At 35.4% G+C, this 17,207-nt stretch overlaps 2 protein-coding genes across 3 annotated transcripts in view; one reads left to right on the top strand and one right to left on the bottom strand.

Annotated features, from left to right (window-relative positions):
- LOC105422275 (uncharacterized) overlaps positions 1 to 17,207 on the top strand; it is a 284,608-nt gene that overhangs the window by 71,819 nt on the left and 195,582 nt on the right. The gene's annotated exons all lie outside the window — the stretch shown is intronic.
- Positions 2,291 to 3,806, bottom strand: LOC105423676 (protein G12-like). Its single transcript, XM_011633533.3, has 2 exons — positions 3,740 to 3,806; positions 2,291 to 3,124 (listed from the first exon to the last, which is right to left on the bottom strand). The coding sequence occupies exon 2, from the start codon at positions 3,122 to 3,124 to the stop codon at positions 2,474 to 2,476; it is 651 nt and encodes a 216-aa protein (XP_011631835.2). The 5' UTR covers positions 3,740 to 3,806; the 3' UTR covers positions 2,291 to 2,473.

Genomic DNA, 17,207 nt, shown 5'->3' with positions numbered 1-17,207 from the left:
GAACGCGATAACAAGATCGTGAAGACTCGACTCGGGTGCATCAGCCTCTTCAGTCTTCACCGAGTTTTTCCAATCGGTTTCGTAAAACGTCGGTATCCTCCTGCGATTATTTGATTCATCTCCAGGATTTATCGATGATTCGTTCGGATAAATCGTTCGGCGTGTGAGACTGGATTAAATCTACGTACACGATATACGCTGTACGCGATTGAACATCGTGAGTAGCATCCTCGTGACAAGTGTCAATTGTACGCAGTGAATGGGACTCTCAGCCTGCCTGTAGTTTATTCCTAAGTGCTACAAGCAATGCGGAGCTTATAAGTTTTGCCGCTTATAAGTGCCACGTTAAGTACGCGGAGCTATTACTGGGATTATAAAATCATTTCTCGTATCTAGGTAAGAATTAATGCGATTGTTTATTAGGCATGCGATAATAACAGTAAATCTAAGAGATCAAAATTGCAAAAATATAACAAATATCAAATATAACAAATGCAAAATGTATCTTAAATAGATAAGCGTACTTTACTTAAATGTTGCCTTTTTGTTATTTTGGTGAAATTAGATATTAACAAAAAATAAGCTCAAAAAGCGTGATGCGATTATTGCTTTACACATATGCATGCAACATATTTTGTAATTAGAATAATAATTAATAAAATATTTAAAAAAAATTGGAAAGCGAAGATATTGTATTTTAATATCAGGATCAAATTATTTATTGTGCAAAATAAATCATGTACAAAGCAACTTCTGTTCTCATCCAGCGAGAATTGATTGTAAAGGAATAGGAAAAGCTATATCAAATTTAAATTAAACAATAGTCATAAAATTATAAAAAATTTTAGGATTTGTTTCTGCTAATCATTTAAATAAAATAAATCTGATTTATATCGATTTGTCATTTCTTTGAAATTATAATATCACGTGTAACGTATATAGAAAAAAAGAATATAATTCAACAAAGTTTAAATTATGTTGATGCATCCAAATTTATTAATCCAAGCTAATTTAACACTATCAATTTATTAAGCGTTCGAGAAGTGTATTTGTGTGATGAATTTTATTTTGTAATGTCAGCTCCATATATTACTTTATCTTTATCACTTTGGTCAATTTGTTAAACGATCGCAATTCCTTGGAGCCACCCTCAATGAGCGTTATTCGTTATCATCGCGCGTCTGTGATCGGCCGTGCGAGAAAGTCAATCGTCGTTCTTGCAGTTCGAGTACACGCACGAATCGCGAAGGGTATGTACCTCCTGCGGCATCTCGCCAACCTCTTTCAACACGGTTAAATATTAGCGGGAAAGACCGGTGCGCTATTATAAATTCTAGCCACACGACACGCCAGCGCGCGCCAGCTCGTAAATCGGCTCCGCGCGACACGTATACTTCCAGGCGTCATTAATTAAAAGCCACGCTCGTTGCCTAGCACCCTCTCATTCCCTCCACGAGGATCGGCAGTTCAGTTCCGTAATATCTCCGTGAGACAAAACTCAGATTAGCGTATTGCAGAATGCTATTCTTTGAGATCAGATGTAATATTTTCAGAAACGAGAATCTATATAAAATAGTTTTTTTTTCATTATCTTTATCCTATAACATTTATCGAATTTATTTTTTATAGATATCAGTATTGGATTTGAATTTTATTTTATTTCACATCTAGTTTTAGATTATTAATATTAAAAGCTTATTATTAATGATGATTTTAATTATTAGATTATATTACGAATTAATGGCGTAGTTTAATAGTATATTTTTTATTTATTTTATTTATCAATTAGTATATCTTTATTATAATATTATTTGTGAAGGATAGTATTTCAAATATATTAATGTGAATTATGCAAAGCCAAATGCAAATTAGTGAATATTTCAATTCACGTCACAAATGTAATATTACAGTTATCGTTTGTAAATGCAGTCTTTATAATAGAAAAAAATCTCTTTTTAATATTAAGGTAGAATAAGAGATAGATATAATTGCACAAGAAATGGGCAGAAGAGGACTCGTCCCAACCTCACTTCCATTCACGGCGTTACGCCGTCGCGATCACGCGAAAACGAGTTTGGCAGGTCGGTTGGTTAAGCCAACATAATCTTACTTATCTTGGTTCGGCCTGATCGGGTGAGAATGGTCCGAAGGAAAAAAATATGTCGCGCAGTATGAATGATCGAATTATTTGAACGATGCTAATGTAGTATTCGATCACACAGTAAATCAAGAAAAATTTTCAGAAATGGGAATTCTCGTAGCTTCACTAAAAGAAAAAAATATAACAATATGTATAACAAGCTTCTTATTTATTATTTTACACAAGTGAAATACACAAAAAGATTACGCAAGATTATGTGTCCGGATTGTTCATAATACTTATGAGATGACATGTCTTTTTGAAAATCCTACTAGCGTGTGTAATAAAAAAAAGAATTCACTTTTCACGGTAGCCTTGATGTTTATCCAGCAATTAGTAAGTAGGAATTCGGATACCCCAGAGAACCTCCAGCAAATTCTTGATGAGTTCGAGATCAATGCCGGCACTTCTGGCGTGCGTCAAGAGCTCTTGGAATTTAGGATGAGCGTAAACCTTGTTGACGATCTGTTGGAAGTTCTCGGATTCCAATTGTGCGATGAAATCGGCGAAAACCTTAGAGGTCTCCAGTTTCTTTTTGTACAAATCCTGAAGCTGCTGCTTAGGCAAAACGGCCAAGACGTCTTGGACGTATCCCTTAATTCCACCGGTGATCTGTGTGCCGATGTAATAGGATGGCGGGGTGAGAGCAGGAAGTCCAAGAGCACTGTTCAATATATTCACGATTTTGTAAATGTCGATGCCGGCATTATGGATGTAATCCATCAAAACTTTAATCTCAGACAGAGCTTCTACATCTTTGACCAGCTGTTTGAATCCTTCGGATTGGAAGTATTGGATCATTTTCTGGAAGTCCGCATCTTGAGCATAGTACTGAAGAGTGATTTCGATTACTTTTTCTACAGGGATGAGGTCCAAGAACTCTTGGATTTCCTTGCCGAGCTCACCTCTGCCGATATTGGGGATCTCAATCTTGGCAGAGGCTGTAGCCGCAAAGGCTAACAGTACTACTAATGCGAACTTCATCTGCAAAAAATAAGAAAAATAATTAAAAATGAGAATTTTGATTGAAATATTGATGCATCTGGGAACGAACATTACATTTAATATATTTTCTACTTAGATGTTTAAATAAATTAAACTTACTCAAAAATTGTTTAATGAAAGCAAATTTTTGATATGACATTTGTGACATTTGTGCACTGACATATATTGATTAAACATTTATTATTTTGATTTTATATAACTCTCTATGAAATAAAATTATATTATTTAACTTTTATTGTATGTTCTTAATCACGAATTATGCCACAACGTATTGTTATTTAAAATATACATACATTGTTAATTTAATTAACTTAATAATTAATTTTATTAACTAAATTAAGAAAATAATCAGACATCTATAGATATCCAAATGAATAAATATATCAATGGTAAAATAGTGAAATATTTACAAAATTATAATATTAAACATTTTTTTTATTTATATTCTTATGAAAATAATTTTATTTAATTTGAAAATAAATAGGAATATTCTGTTCTATAATAAATAATTTATGGTGTTGTTTAATTCCTATTTTTATAGGAAAATCTGTTACTAAAATCTATAGCTTAACTTATACGATAATTGACACTCACCTTTGAAGAATTGTGGTACTTCTACTTGTGATTCCCCAAAAACTGATGCTTTGCAATTCTTGTTGCTGTCTTTTATACACGAAATAGATCTTATTTGTTCAATCTACTATGATAAGATTATGTATTATCTCCGATTGTACTTAATTTAAAGACAAAACACTTTTAATTTTTTATGTAAAAAATGACAAGACAATGTTCAAAATTTTTATTATCTTTTTGATTTTATTGTAAAATAATCTGATTAAAATTATTTGTTTTTAGATAAAAGAGAGTATCTTTAAAATAAATGAATGATAATGTCGCATCTATATTATATGATATGTGTAAAAAAGTATGTAATTGCTGAAATATAAATGGAATTTTTAAAGAAATCCAGACACATATCTCAATAATTTAATATTTTCTATCTAAAAATAACATATATTGCACACATTTTTTGTGATATAGAATTAATTACACAATTTTCTTATTATATAAAGATGAAACAAATTAATTGATAAAATCAGTTTGTAATTATCGCTTTCAAAAATAGATCGATAAGATGCAGGTGTGTTATCGAAATTAACCATTGCCCCGTATTAAGTGATAAAAATTTCCAATATATCAAGTATTTTTAATCTGTTATAATCTGTATTATGAAAAATTATGGAATGTTTTATCTAAAAGCTTGCTAATTATGAAAATATTCTTTTATTTTTATGTAATTCATATTCTTAAATTACCTTTTTTTAATCTTCTTCGCCTAATCATTGTATCTTTTCGTAGCGAATGTTATAAGCGATTTTTTTTCTCTTTATAATGATGCTGTATATTACATTGGCCACGAATTATCATTATCGCATTACTAATATTTTTGGCATGCTTAACGCTCATTCATCGTTCGCATACCATTAATCGATTAAAATCTGCCTAAGAGCTATTCTTATTTTTTTTTCCGTTCGTTCCGTTATATCATCTGTGATTTATTTTTTTTTTTTACGGAAGTACGTAAATTATCATCTGATGAAAATAATCAGGTTTATCTTCATAAATCTTTGGATCTTTTCTTCTTGTTTTTTTCTGGGTGATTAATTCATCGTCGAAAAAGATCCGCCTTAAAGCGAATCGTTCTTACATCGCTCGTGAGAAATAAATTGGTTCTTCCAAAAGAAAATGGTTATGTACAAGCAAATAATCGACAATCGTGAGAAAATGCCCCTTACGCGTCATCGCGATGAGGAAATGTTTCTCGCCCCTTTCTTAATCGTGCTCGGATCATGTGGACTCGATGTTCGATCTCACGCCTCGCCGATCGTCGATTTTAGATGCTTTAGTTCCACTTTCGTTATCGCTGCCGGGCGCGAAACACGTGTTTCGCCAAATGGAATAACGTTGTTCCTTGTTGTAAAAGCAATTCTTTGGCGATTAAAGATTCATATGTAGGTATGTTTTGTTTTCAAGAAACAATTGTATGTAACAAATTATATGTTGCATTACAGTGAATTATAGTAATCATACTCGAATTATTTCTGTACATCGGAGAAAACAAAATCAGTACTTTTGTCATTAATTTTTAATATATATTTAATATATGAATAACGGAACAATTTTTCAAATTTTTAATCAGTTATCACTTGTTTGACAATATCCATTAATCTTAAGTTAAAAGTAAGTCCGCAAATCTTTCTTGTAATCTATGTTTAAGTGTTTTTTATGAATCGTAATGCCTATGTTATGCTAGTATCGCGAGAGGTCTCATGTGGTTTCCATGTTATTTACACGTTGTCGATTGCGCGCTTATCCTTCGCGCTTTTGCGAGCTTCTTCGCGGATCCTCATCTCGATTGCCATTAAGTATCATTTACTGCTTCATCGTGCATCAGCATCACAGTTAATCCGAGTCGAACGCGAACGGGCTGCCGGTGTTCTCTTTGTATCGCTGTCTTTCCCTTTCGTCGTCAACCATTCATATTGAGCTTGTTTCCTTGAAGGTTTGATTAATTACCAAGCGAATGACGTATTTAGTATTAAAGAATCATCACTGTTAAAGTGGCTGGTGATATCACTCTTCATGAATTCTTGACTTTAATGTTTCAAACGTATCGAAAAAAAGTGTATAAAATTAAAATCAGGAAATATTTGAAGCGGTCTTTAATTTTGAGCTAACATATTTAAAATATTTTAATCTATAAAAAAATGTCTATAGAAGAATCATTGGACATCGATTGATAAATGCTTGTATTTTAAGTATAGATTTATCCAGCTTTTGTGCCCGATGGGTGAAAGTTGACAATTATGTTCTTCCTTTAAGAAAGTAATATTTTTACAACATTCGGTTGCGTTATGCTTTGAGTGGCAAGTCTGGCCATGGCTTTTGACTATGTCTCGCTATTCGACGTTTGAGCACTTTGTGCTGTTGAAGTGCTGTTCCAGTATGCGTTTGTTATGCTAATCTAGGGTAGCCTGCTTTTTGCTCCGTTGACGTTTGACGCGGCGAGACGAGTACGTCAATCTTTCAAAAAGAATGACGTAATAGCTCCAAAATCGTTTTTTTTTCCGCTTGCCAGCTTCTCCCCCCCCTTGTTTCGCGTTGTTGTTTAAGATGCATACGTCGTTTCGAATGCACAAAGCGCTTCCTAAGAGCCGAGTTTGCTCGTTGCTTTTCTTTCATTTTGAGGCTCGCGAAGCGACTCTTGGTCGTTCAGGAGTCGTAAAATCAGACCACGCCAGCGTTCGACGAAAAAATGAGAGCCGAAAACTACCATTGGCGAAAGAGGTCTTCCGCGTCCAGAAGTTTAGTGAAATTGCACCGGCTGATGACTGTAATTACTGATAAAATTATACTCGTTTTGAGAATCGATTCTGTGAGCCGATCTTCCGGGCTGTAAAAAAGGCAAAACGAGAATTAAACAATCTCTTCCGCTAACGAGCAATAAAACGTGCGTTTTATTCGCACAACGGCGGTGGATAGCAGTAGATTTTGCGAATTTTATTCTCTTTTCGTGTTCCATGCGGGAATACGACTTCATCGGCTCGGAAGATCGGAAAGTCTGAGTCGTTGTTGCTGCAATAAAATCTCGTGAGTCAATGGCCGGTGTAACGTCGTCAGCAAAGATGAGGAACATTTTGGGAGTTGCGCGACTAAAATTTAATCAAGCAAGAGCTTTCCAGATTGCTATTGGGAAGCAAAAGCACTCCCGAGAGATCGAAACTACTGGCCATTTCGTATTCTAGGAAGAAATTGCTTTGGAAAGGAAAATCTCTCTCAAATACAAACGGAATATTAGAGCTATGAGAGAAAATTAAAATTTAATTAACTTCCGTAGAAAAATCTTTCCGCAGAAAAATAAAATTAATTCAAAATCGAAACATCATTGCATAAGCTTAAAAATTTGTATTTAAAAAAATTTAGATATATAATTTTATATATACATGGAATTATATAAAATTATTTATGAGTAATTAATCGCGAGTTGTACAAGTTATTATAAATTGAGCGCAATTGAAACGTTTATGATTATTTATTATTTTTATCACTTAGAAATATCGAGAAACTGAATACCATATTGATTAAATAAAAGAAATTTGAAATATAATCCTTTCAGGATTATTGAAGAGTTGCAAGGCGTAGCGCGTGGCTCACTGAAGCGTAACGTACATCCTGCTGAAAGATAGCCTTTAGAAACATTTGTTACCTTTATTGATCTGTTAGTTTGATCATTCGTACTTCGTTCTATGCATTTCTCATGAATTAGCTCGTTCTGCTTGCGTATATTGTGTGTAACATTTCTTAAAGGATTGCATAACTAGTATCTGATGAAAACGATAGCAGATAAGATTTTCATATAACATTTGCTATTTCCATATCTGATATATCAAATGGTGTTACCATAAAATTGTAGAAAATTGCTTGCAATATGAAAACAGTTTAGTTTAAAATTTCAAATAGGAACTCAAAGATTCTGTTCTCATAAATATAATTTACTTCACTTCTCTATACTTCACGTCTCTGTAACTATTTTTAATTAATTTATCATTGTATATTTTTTAAATTTATTTTGATTTAATATTTTTATATTGATTAACATAATAGAAAAATTGTTAGTTAAATTTATTACAAAATGTTCTACCGCGCATTTCTCGTTGCATAAAAATTTCTCTGGTATTTCAAGATTAAATCTACAAGATCATTACATTAAACATACATTAATGAAGTTTACGAAGACTTTTATTAGATTGATCTGGCAGTACCGATCTTGAGCAACTTTCTGTCGATGACTTATTAAGCCCAGTACCTGTAATTATTTCAGCGATATCCGGGAGTTACGACTTCGCTGCCGGGACGATGCACGACGACACCCGCGAATGGCGATTCCGTTTGCACATAATTGCACGGGAACGAGACAGCGTCATAAATAATTTTTGTACCGCTTTTTCGTCGTCGTATTAATTCACGATTAATCTTCCAAGCGAAAGTCGAGCCCTACTTTAACTCGAACGTGTTAAAAAAATGCACGCTCGTAGCCGCTCGTGTTAATGCTTTCCCAGGGAGAACTACAAGCGTAATGAATGCCGAACAGTTGTAATTAAAGTAACGATCAACGGCATTAATGCTGTCATAAACGATGAACGTTGGAACTCGTTTCAGCCGCTGCGATCCTGCCGCATGTGAGGTCAGATTGTGTTCCAGCTATCCCTACGATTTAGAACGAGATATTGAAAAAAAATCTACTGTTATGGCACCGATACGTTCCGATAAATGATTTCTTTCTTTGCTGCGCTGATTTCACGTGTATATTTACAGACATCGTCTAATAACAGAATATATATTAATTAATATAATTGGATGTTTATGAAAGATCTATGTCGTTAAATAGAATTAAATAGAATCACATTACCTCGTAAATATATGCCTTGAAGAATGTTCTTTTCTCTCTTTTTTCAAATTATTGCTATGAAATGAAGAAGGAAAGTAATTTAACATTAAAAAATAAAAGAATTTTAATAAGTTTTACTAATTTGCTAGCTAATCTGTTTAAATAGAAACAAGAATTTAATTTTTAATTTAATTAGAATTTCATACGATTATTATTGAAACGTAATCTTAACTTTTTTATTATTGAAGACAAATTATTCCAAAAGACATTCTTATTTATCACAACTTTCGAACATCTCTTAAATATCTTTTCTAGATAAAATCAAATGCTGGAACTAACTAACTAAAACTGGAATTAACTGGAACTAACTAAAACTAATTAAATAATAAATTTCATTATATATTTATATATGAATGTACACATATAAAGATTCTCCTTTTCTATAAAATAATCTCTGTACTCATTTTCATTAAATTCCAATACGTAGCGTTTTGCCTTTTTCGAAAATAATTTTTGTTAGATATGCACACCGCGCATTCTACACACTAAATTGTAGTCCAATCCTAATGACCGACGCGTATGGGCGCACGTGGAATGCTTTGCACGGGCCATTATTACGTTTTTCTGCATAACTCCGCCGCGTAACGGCGATATCTAAGCCGCACGACCGGCCGATCTCGCGGTTGTCGGCGCACGTGGCGATAACGACGTGTCCGCGGGCGTGCTCGGCGATATTTACGGCGCTCTTTGCATCGAATACGGTAGGATCGAGCGAGCGCACGAGAGGCGCACGTATCTCGCTCTCGAGTTTTCGATCGCGGGCCGATCGTTCCCGCGATTTTTCCCGGCGACGCCGGATCGCGTAACGAACGGGTGCGATTGCGGCCGCCGCGAACGTTACAGTATGTGCATTAGGCGTGCGTGCGTGCGGAATGCTGCGTATACGCGCCCGTCGAATTGCGAATCTCGCGGAGCGATCTTTATGGCGAACGATACCGCGACTAACGATACCACACACTCGTCGGGTGCGTTGCCCGCGGGCTCGCATAATATCAACGGATACGAATTATCTAACGACGCGGAGGTACCTTCGCTCTGCCGGCCGATTCTTGACGAGATGTACGCCGGGATTAACAGGAAAAATCTCGTAAATCACCGTAATGGATTTAAAAAATTTTAGTATCATCACCTTCCAAAATTTTCTCTCCGACAAGTTAAAGGAAATATACTGATGACTGTTCATATTCAATGCACGGACGATGTATTAAGTAGGTTCTAATTTCGAAAGATTATAATATAAAAAAAAAAAATTGCATCTATCTCTGAAAACTTATGATCGAAGCTGCAAAAACTTTACTATTAAAATATTTGATTTTAATAATACTAAGAATAAGTAATTATATAAAAAATAGATTACTTTGCAGAAATTAATATGTATATTTTATAAGAGAGTACCGCATATAATCGAAATTTTATTATCAAATACAAATCAAATTTTAATTAATAATCTTTAACATGTTAAATAAAGAATAAAAATTGCACGTCTATAAATCTAAGAAATTATTTTTTAATATTTTTTTAAAAAGGAATATATATAGAGAGATATAAAAGGAAGTAGAGTACATACATTCAAGAATGCATCTTAAATTGTCTTTGTATGCGCGCGTGTCGACAGATCGAGATGCCGCAATGAGCGTTTGTGCAATAATTCTCGGATCAATGACATAAATGCACGCGAGAGCAGGGATTGGCGATGATATGTGCCACGCGAAATATTGCATGGTATATTATTGTAAGTATGACACGTTATGTCGTATCAATCAAATTGGCTGATTCACGATTGAATTCGAATGTCGGCGCCGTCTGTTATTGTAACATTTTGATGTGTGTACGATTATTCTTATCGATGAAAGAAGAAGCACATTCGTTAAAACATCCGTTCGTCAGTTCTTTATATGCGGCAATAACAATATAAAATAGGTATAATGCAGTGTATTATTCGTTTTTTGATGCAACAACTTTTGAAACTATCATTTATTTATAATAATGGCATATTTTTTATCATTATATTATGCTTTTACGTATTTCTCTTTATTACATATTTATACATTTACATTACATTTACATTATAATAATGCAAATATTTATTCTTATCGAATTTCTAATAACATTGGTTTTATTATTCGCTATCAAATATAATTAGACGAAACTTTTTATTTAAAGATATCATATTATTATTTTATATATACTTTATTTTTATTATTTTTTTTTCTTCTATAAAAAACATAATTTTTTCTTATTATATTTTTTTTTAAATACACGAAGTATAATACGATTATCGTAATGAGAGATTTTGTTGTTCTACTTATTGAATAATACAATTGTGTGTATGAGGAATTTCTTTTACAGATCCTTTAGACAAGCCTTTAAAAATACTTGAACATTATCTCGCGAGCGATTGATTGGATCTACAAACACTAATTATGATGCTTAGATTCGAAAGATATTAGTTCACGTCGGCGATTGTGATCGGCGTGCATTGACACGTTGAAAACGAAAGTATTTCTCCGTTCCGAAGGGCGTCCTGTTATACCTGTACTTACGCCCACAGCGAGTGCGTTGGCCGACGTTTCGCAAAGTGTATCGTGTCGAGAGCGAGACTCGCTCTCCGACTCTCCTGCCGCCACCGTCGTCGTCGTCGTCGTCGTCGTCGTCGTCGTTACCGCGACCGGCCACTGGGGCGAACTCGTAACGAGTTGGCAACGATCGCCCGGAACGATTGTCCCATGATTTATAGCTACATCCGTACATCGCGCGCGCCGAGTGTATCACGGGGGTTTGAACGTATATCCCGCGTGTTTCCTCCGCAAAAGCGTTTTCTCAACCGCGCATGCCGCGTGTATGTGTCGAGGATGCGGGCAACGTCCAAGGAGATCAATCTATTCGCTTCGGCTTTCTCCGTTTCCGGTCTCCTCCTCCCCCTCTCTCTTTCTGTTTCTCTGCCGATCGCAGATCGAAGTCACTTCGAAAGCTTTCGTTTCTTCTCTATTATTCCGACCGCCTAGAACGCGGAGATCGGGAGTTTCCTCGATTGGTGTAATCGAGCGAGAGCGAGAGTCCGCGCTTTCGGAAGTAAAACCACACGGCGATCTTAGACAGATCGCGAACTGTCCAATTATCGATTCAATTATCGATATATTTCCTAGGATCCGTGTAGAGATGGAAAAGGTGATCTTCTCCAAGCCGGCGAGTTTTTGTCATGTCGTGATCCAAATGATATCCGGCGAATAATATCCGGCGTATCTTCGTTGAATGCTAACGCCACGCGGGGGTTACGAGGGAGAGGGAGGGAAGGGAGAGGCTGCATTTCGTCGCTCGCGCATATCGAGTGGAAGCGGGACAGATCGCGGGACGACGATAAATAATACCTGTCAGCCGGGGCACGACAACGTAGTCAAGTGGAAGTAATTGAAAGAGAACGGTACGGATGTATTTCGCGTCGATTTATTTCCTTTCACCATCGCGAGTTCGCCGTGAGTTTTCTCGCGGGTCCCGTATGACGTTGTTGCGCACCGCTCGGAATTCATTCTCGTCGCGCGTTGATGCCGAGATCCTATGGCAATCGGACCACCGTGATCGCTGGCTGTTCGTCCTCCGTACTCGCTCGCCGAGTTCGATATGACTAGCGTCGAGCATGTTCCACGCTATTGTTTGCTTCTCGCAATGGCGGCTGTTTCCGGTTCGGGTAATCTCTCATTACGACCGTAACGCGCTCGTCACGATAATCGCCCGCTGGTGCAATCGTGTATCTCCAGTCAGAAAAAGAAAAGGAGGAAACAGAGGGGGGGTGTACACCAGGGGGGAATTATCAGGATGTTTCCATGAAACAACTACCGATAATTGTTCCATTCCTCCGAGATAATTGTGTCATGTCTCTGAGAAGGTTTTAGAGCGATATTCTATGGTGTACAAGTGACGTAATCAAAATGTGATTTTTCATATTTCCTAAGGATAAGAGAGAAACGAAGATTTTTGGAATAGTATATCCCTATTTAGTGATATGTTGGAAAAAAAATGGATTATAATTATGAAAATGAGCGATGAGATTAAAATGCTACTTTTTATTTTTTTCTAAATCTTTGAATTTTAATTAAAATATTTATTCTGTCCTTTTGTTACACATAATTCCAATCCTAATATTATAAAATATATAAATATAGATAACTTAATATTAGATTTATTTTTCTCCTTTTTAATAATATTTTTTAAAAATGAAGAATAATGTAAAAGAAAATACTTTACCGGAGAATTTTTAATAATTGCTTTATTTTAGGAGTTCTGTAATTTTATTTCTTGAGTATTTACTTCTTGAGCATTTACTTCTTGAGCAAGCCGTTTCTCGAGTATCCCTTCTGTTATTTCTTTCTTATAAAAGAAATTCATGAATCTGGTGGAAAATTATTTTTCACGAGAACATTGTGTGAAAATGCGAAATGTATATGTGTGTGTGTATATATGTTTGTCCGCATATCATGGACGGAACGAACAAGTCGTCGACCTCCTCCGTGGGAACGTTAATACTAGTGCGCCTTGGATCGTGGCAATCGGTTATCGAGCCCTCGCATTACGTTGCTCTGTTTCTTTTTTCAAAGGAAAAGAAAGAAATGCGTAATTATATTTATAGATATACATGTTATGAATACAGTTGCGTTTATCCGTTGATGTCTTCTCGAGATGTTTCAACGTTAAATAGGCTGTTCATTGTTAGAGAGGCTGAACAATAATAAGTCTTTCTTTTCTGGCGACATCTGTATGGCGGGATCCTTGCGTGGAATCAGAGATAGACGTAAATTACATTACATAGACAGAAAATTTTCAACTGACAAAAAGCGTTTTTAATAAACGAGCAATAATGATCGAAAAAAATGCTCGTGTTCCGCGAATACAAATATATATTAAAGATTAACCAAAAAATAATCACACTCGTTTAATACGATTTCTCGATGAATAACATCGACGTATCGTTTTTTTCCGCTTCGTCGAATCGGCAGGATATCGTCACGTCTCGCCGCATCGCCAGCAAATTCTACGAAGCAGATCGTCAGAATCCGGGGCGTGTATCAAGGAGAGTAAAAACGCGACGCCACCCTGATGGCGATTATCTGGAAAAGGAAATGGGCCCTTGAAGGTTTTTCTGTTCAGTCGATATCGCAATCGATCCGCCAGTAAATAACTCGCGCGCGTGCGTCGCGTACCGTTGACAAATTAACGATGTTATGTCGAATGGGCGAGCAGCATGAATCGTATCAACGCGCCTGTATAACCGTCTCGATTAATAACGCTATCTTAACAAGTGGCATGCGGGAACTGCATGTCGCGCCAACACTCGCACTTGCCAACTTGAATGCGGATATCGTTACTCTAAGGATTGCTGCGGATGGTTCAATATACTATTTTTTCCCTCTTTTTCCGGTGTAAGGGGAAACATTTGTCTCGTTTTAATTAATTTTGATATATATTTTTTGATATATTTTCTTCGAATAGTTTTGTGACAATAAGATAATGACATTATAATGACGTTGGGACAGAAACCGTCTACGGAACGATTGTCTATTCTGCATAACAAAAAAATATTTAATAGTATCTAATCTAGTCTCTTGTGTCTTGATCTTTCAAAACTTTTGTGATAATGGAAAAGTAGAGGCGACCACTCTTTCAAGAATCCGCGATCGAAATCAATTCAGGAAACAAGAATATCCGCGGAGCGGAGCCGTTCATTCTCGAGGAAGAACGTGAAGCACCGACTAATTAGGCTAAGGATATCACTAGTTATTTAGCAGAATTTGTAAGACGCAACAGCTCGAGCACAGACTGATAGACAGATGCCGCGCATAGATAGACGAATGCATTTTTCTTCGGGCTAAATTACGATATTTCTATGTATTTTTACTTATCATATTTCACGTCTTTCTTGCCGTTTATAAAACGAATGTCTGCTAAAATGCACGTAGTAGTATTTTTCTAGGTATCTAACGGTGCTAATTAATGTTCGATTCGGTTTCCACTTTCGTTTTGTAGCCGAGTCATTTGTATCATGTATATCAAAATATCTTGCCGGGCTATTGATCGCTGCGCTGTCACGAAACGATTTTATGATACAGTATCATACAGAATGGGCCTTTAATCTCTGGCCGACTCTCTACTTTGGCTCTCTATACTCTCTAACGCCTATCGCTACTGAGAATTTATAGCGATTTATCAGGAATATATTGAATGGGAAAACAGCGGTTTGCTTACGATTGTACGGAACAAAATTTATTCTATCTTAATGACGTATCATTTGATTTAAAATGATAATACACACTATAATTTACATGTAATATGCATCTCTGCATGTGATATGATTAAATTGCATGCTAATTGTATCTTGAATAACGTTTCGATTTGCGTTGGACATAATGCTTTATTTTTATTTCACTGCGTTATTGATGATAAAAATTAAAATTTTAGCATTAAAATACTTCATAAGTTGTTTTACAAAAATGTACAATATAACAGTTTTTTATTTTATCTATTTCACGCGAAATTAATGTTTATTACAATTGTGGCTATTTTCAACTTATAAGTCATAACTTATGACTAGCTACGTGTACTTCGCATTAATTATTGAAATTTGATAATTTTAAAATTGATATCTACTTCAATGTAAAAGGTTTACAATTGATAACAATATATCGGTACATTTTATTACGATATGTAATTAATCCTACTATTTTTCATGACGATTATTCTTCACAGAAATTGCGACAGATACGCAAAATTTGGGCAATTTCCTGTCGCTTTATCGTAGCGATTAATTCGCTGTCGTAAGATTCATATGTCAGCTTTGACGTATTACAGCGACCTTTTCGCAAGTCCTCTCTCCATTGATTATGCGGTATCGCGAGGGTGCTTTTTACGGTTACAGATCATCGCCTCGCGCGATTCACGTGCTTCTCCCTTTCCTTGCCGCCTCGAGCAGCCGAACCGCGCGTCAAAGATCCGCCGCAATTTGTAAAACGGCTATCGTAGCAGCCTCATCGCGCATTTGCGAAGCGCTGGTATTTATTGTCTGACCTTACGCGGAGTATCTCCTTCGCGCGCCGCCACAAAGCTTCCCTTTGTTTAGCCGCGTTATTGATTGCACGCCATCACAACAGGATTTTTCGCCTGCGAATCTCGGCGCCACGGTAGATTCTTTTCTCCTCAGCCAGCTTGGAAAATCGAAAGAATGGCCCTCTTTCGCCACGGAGACATTGTTACATGAAAGAAAGTTTCTGTAGCTATTATTACAAGTGTCATCCAGTGAATAATATGCGTGTCGCGGGTCACAAGGTTTCTTCTTTTCGCAATTCTCTGTACGAACTGGGATGCGCTGGACTGACACTCTCGTTCTATAATCCGAGAAAGTTTTAATACATTTAAGGTTATATTATGTAAATACGATTGTATTTTATGATTATCTCCGGTGAAATGCGACAGTCTTTGAGAAGGGAATACACAAGTCCGGCATGTTACAGAAAGTTATTATCACTTTAGTGATTATATTTAATGCTTTTATTTATTATCTACTTAAATAAAGTAGCTGTCTTCTTATTTTAAACAATAATGAACATATAATTATTATGACTGAAGTAATATTTTAATGACAAAATATAGACGGAAAGATTATTTTTATATTTAGGATATTTTATTAAAATAATCAATGTTGAATAATTTTGTATTTTTTTGTTATAGTAGTATGTCATACATTATAAAAATAACTTAAAGATTATTTCTGATATATTGTATCGTGTTCTTCAATATGATTAAAAAAAAATGAAAATAAAAAATCAAAATTAGAAAAATACACATATTATTCGAGGAAATATATATTATCCGACTTTTATTCCCCAATTTTTTAAATTAAAATGATGAATAATAACACATATTTTTTTTATCTTTTATAAAAGTTTCATGGAATTTAAATAATAAACAGGATGTCGGATGTTTAAGACATTCAAATCTTGAAAGAGTCAAACATTTTTTTGAACGTTTGTTATACAAATGCAATTGTGCATTATGGGTCGCTCATATGCTCTTGTCATATAATATATCATGGGTCAGCGATCGTTTCTTTCACGCAGCGGTTCACCGACCCGGAGTCGCCCGGCAGTTTCAGATTTCGCAAGTGAATTGAGCGTTTGCCCGGCCGGCTGTCAGGTATGCGATAACATGTTGCTCGGCATTTGCGTGTCACGTCGTAATGCCGTAAGTGCAGGCAAAGGGGGAAAGGCCCTCCGGTTAATCGAAGATTAGCTTACGATCGACACGAGATCAGGAAAGTGATCGATGGAAATCGTGAATGCGCGATCGGCGCAAAGCTGATCGATTTTGGCCGCTCGATTTTGCTGAAGAGATGCATGTGTGATATTTGTTGACTATATTGAGTATCATGAATATTATAAAACATTTATTAATTGGTGACACAATTGAGAAATAAGGTGTCTTTTGTAACAAAATAAACCTAAATTAAATACGTTATTAATAATTTAAAGTTAAAAAAATACATAAAGAAAATTTATTTTTATTGCT

Source organism: Pogonomyrmex barbatus, unplaced genomic scaffold (assembly GCF_055798465.1).
Source record: "Pogonomyrmex barbatus isolate J1 unplaced genomic scaffold, ASM5579846v1 scaffold2, whole genome shotgun sequence".
Lineage (NCBI taxonomy): Eukaryota > Metazoa > Arthropoda > Insecta > Hymenoptera > Formicidae > Pogonomyrmex > Pogonomyrmex barbatus.
The sequence above is the reverse complement of the archived record's forward strand: the minus strand, read 5'-3'. Positions and strand labels throughout refer to the sequence as shown.